The sequence below is a fragment of the Acanthisitta chloris genome, unplaced genomic scaffold (assembly GCF_000695815.1).
Source record: "Acanthisitta chloris isolate BGI_N310 unplaced genomic scaffold, ASM69581v1 scaffold45882, whole genome shotgun sequence".
Classification (NCBI taxonomy): domain Eukaryota; kingdom Metazoa; phylum Chordata; class Aves; order Passeriformes; family Acanthisittidae; genus Acanthisitta; species Acanthisitta chloris.
In genome coordinates this window covers 16,726-20,655 of record NW_008660749.1, presented here as the reverse complement: position 1 = coordinate 20,655, position 3,930 = coordinate 16,726, and the positions used below count along the sequence as shown (strand labels likewise).

The 3,930-nt window shown below is 41.8% G+C and overlaps 1 protein-coding gene across 1 annotated transcript; it reads left to right on the top strand.

Annotated features, from left to right (window-relative positions):
- Positions 1 to 267: 267 nt before the first annotated feature.
- On the top strand, positions 268 to 1,284 carry GPR160 (G protein-coupled receptor 160). Its single transcript, XM_009069911.1, has one exon. It carries the CDS (start codon positions 268 to 270, stop codon positions 1,282 to 1,284), a length of 1,017 nt encoding a protein of 338 aa, XP_009068159.1.
- Positions 1,285 to 3,930: the final 2,646 nt, after the last annotated feature.

Here is a 3,930-nt window from a genome sequence, read left to right as displayed (position 1 = left end):
AGTAACTTAGGTCTATGTTGAACTTTTAACTCTCCAGAATGTATGAAGAACATAAAGTGTAGGCACTCGTTGATAATGTGTTAGTGAAGCTATTTACTCTTAATTAAGGACCCTGGAAATCTCAGGTGTAGCTTGGGTAGTTGCTGTGATGGAGAATTAAGTATTGGTAGAGGTACCCCGAAATAATTTAACTTTTTTTTTTTCTTTTCAGCCATGGAGCTCTGTGCCCTGTGATACTCACTTCTGGCTGGTTCTGACTCCTGGAGGATGGCTGCCAGACTCTGTGAAAATGCTTCTGGGCACTACCACTGCACCCACGTCAGCCAACCCCTTGAAATTAGCAGTGTGTTGCTCCTGATTATGCTTGGAAAAGTCTCCCTTAATTTCTTCATGTTGCAAGTTAAGCCAAAGAATGTGAAAGTTAGTTTTATGGGCTACTTCTGCACCTCAGTGGCACTTGTTGATCTTGTGCTGCTGCTGACTCTCTCTTTCATTTTCTATTTTGAGGATTTTGCTCTCTGGGGCATGAGATTCACCAAATACCATATCTGCCTCTTCACTCAGATCATTTCTCTAACCTACAGCATTTTGCATTTCCCTGTGTACCTCGTGGCTGCTCTGGATTATTACACCACTGTCTCCCAAACATCCCAGTTCCCTAGAAGAGGTCAGAAATTCCTTTATGCATTCACTGTGGTGGTTATATGGACTTCAGGGGTTTTTTGCATTCTCAAAGTTCCTGCTGTCTATGAAGAACTGGAAATACAGAACAGTTTTTCTCCTGACCAGTGTCCGCTCTCTGCCAGCCTGCAGAGCTACTCAGTGTCGTGTGCCATGGTGCTGCTCTTGGGCACAGCTCTCCTGGTTTGCAGGAAGGAGGTGATATCCATGTTGCTGTCGGTCAGGCTCATTTCCTTTGCCAAGCAGCCTGTTTTGATGTTCTCCTATGTGTCTAACAACAGCTCTTGCTTCAAGTGGCAGCTCCTGAGCAGGCTCCTCATCTGTTTTCTGGGCACTTGGGCACCTTTTGTTGTCCTTCAGGTTCTCCTGTTGCTCCTTGGTCTGCAGATTCCTGCCTACATGGACATGAATGTGCCCTGGCTGTGTTTCATCAACAGCTTCCTCATTGCAGCAGCCTACTGGTGCCGATGCCATGATGTGGAACTGACAGAGGAGGCGTGGGCCACAGACCCATTTGTCAGCTGGAAATTCTGCTTTATGCCATTTAACAATGAAAACACAGAGCCAGCTGATGAGCCAGGCACAGGAATTGTCATCTGCTGATGAGCTGCTGCATGAAAACACCACAGTACTGCAAGCAAGAGTGGGCTCTGTTCTGTGGCTTAGTCCTTACAGACAGTACAGGCAAACGTGTCCAGGGCTGCAGTCCGTGGAATCCATCATCCACCAGTGTTGTGGGGAATATTGCACTGGTGTGCAGGACACTGGGTCAGTGAGCAGCCAGCACTGCCAGGTCAGGGCATTGAACTTCAAAGGACAGGGTTGAGAAGAGACCACTGCTTGTATCAATGAAGTTTTCAGTTAGAAATCCATTTTTTATGTTTATAACTGGAATCTTACACTTATTTTAAGTGAAATAATCTCAGGTGTCACAGCACGAAATGCAATAAAGGCTCCAAGGCTGGAGTTCCATACTGGTGCTGACCTACCACCAAAGGCTCAAACTCCTGTGGCTTCTTGAAGTGCATTTTCTTGTTAAGGTGTGCCTCTTTGTCGGTTTGATTGATGTTAAGGGTTGTTGTCTGTTTAAGGAGAAATAAATTGGTTGATTTAATATAAAGATACAACTCCTACAGAAAAACTTTGTTTACATAGCACAAAACCAGCCCAAGATGTGACTTCCACAGCCCCAAGAGAGGTGGTGATGCTTCACTGTGTCTTTTCTGCTCCTCCTTTAATGTATATGTACATATTAACAGAGCAGTAAGCAACAAGGTTAGTTGCTATATAGAAGTACATGCCCAAGCTTAAAGAATGGCTCAAATTAAAATACAGTTTATTTTGAAGCCAAAATTACTTTAAAATAGTTAGATTTGAAGTGGGAGCTACTTCAGTAGGGGGGGAAAATAGCTAAAATACTCTTCATTTTAAAATTCTTACAGTTTTATAAAGGCCTTCATTTGGTTTTTTAGAAGAGAAATGAACAATACACAGCAAAAGCAGACAAATGAAATAGCATTTATTTCTGAAGCACTGAACTCACAATACGAGGTTGTATTGAAAGAGAAACTAAGCAAATGCTGCTGTAGGTTGGTTAATCATTCCCCCAGACCCACAGGGAAACTCTGCAGATAACAAAAGGTGCAATTACAAGCAAGTTTAAGCAGCATAGTATAAGGTGCTTTGTTTCAGCATTTGTATGATGGATTTACCCATTAACAGACAGAGTAAAGAAATCTCACTTCTACAGATCATAACAAATGAGAGAATCTCAAAATTCATTCACATGCTAAGTTGGCAATAGGAAAGTGCTCTTTCAAAAAATGGTTCACAAAGTGAAGCTCATACTTTTACACAGGTCACCGTGTGCTCTTCAACTGTAAAATTTAAATTTTGGGTTATAATTTACATTATTATCAATTCAAACTGCAGAATTTAATGCTACATGGGCTAAAATTTTTTATAAAAGAATATTGCAGTATATCACTCCATAAGAACACACAATCACATCTCAGTCTTAAATTACTCTGATATTTCTGAAACATACCAAAGAGTGATGATTCTGATTTATTCCTTCACCCCACATAGTGCTTCTGTCACCCACAGTCTGTGGCAAACTCCTTTGAGCCTTCCATGATGCAATCAGAAGGACATGAGCATTTTTCAGCAGTAAAAAATGGGGGGTTTTTTGGGGAAAAAATTTGTTAAAAAGGCCATCAAAAGGGCAGTAAATGATCAAAAACTGAATTGTAAAACTAGTGCAATAAGAGGAGGCAACGCTTAACAACAGTTTGAAGTGTTTGGCACCACAAATTATTTCACCTTTTATGCTGGAAAATGTATTGGGAGGAAATTCTATTTCCATGTTAAAAGTAGGAAAGCACATACCATGTTAACTGGAAAGAATATCTTAAGCAATCAGTCTCTGCTCTTTCCAACTGTAAGTGCTGTTAGTTTTCGTAGTTGCTGGAGGTGCTGTAGGATAAATCATGGCTAAACACAGGGTTTGGACACAGCATTTCTTCAGGTTTATATAAACTGGACACCCACTGAAATGGGGCTGACAAAGTATTTACAAAACCTAATTCCATTTAAAAACCAGCAAATACCTCAAATATAGCAATGCACCAGGCATTTGAGAATCATGGAGTAACTAATCCCTACAGACTCTGCAGGCAGGGGGAGATTCCTCTGTTAAAATTCACTGCACACCAGGTGAAGGCAAAGTGATTTTCAGGCCCCTTTCGGGTGTTTTGTATGGTGAGTCTCACCCTTGTGATTCACTCAGAGACACAGAACTGGAACTGCAACAAGCAGGGTGAGGCTGCTGCCGTGATCTATCAGTGTGCTTCTCCCAGCCCCTAATTAATGTTTACACAACCCCATACACCCCAACGTGGCACAATTCCCAGCTGCTGCAGTGCTCCTAGAGCCACTTCTTTAAACAGAGTTTTTAAAACTCTGTTTTTTAACAGGGAATCCACAACATGCAACCAAAGCAAATATTAATGGATTGATGTTACATCACTGTGTTACTGTCAAATTCATTCTTCCAGAACTTTTGGGGAAAAGTGCCAAAGAACATAAACTTTTAGGCTGTGGATGCACCCACTGAGGAGGCACCAGTGGCACTACAGGTCTCCACGTAACATCCAACTGTGGCGTCTGAGCAGTGGTAACTCTCTTTGTAATCCCATTTTTATCCTTGTCATTCATGGAGGGAGACACCAGATGTGATCTCTGTCCTAC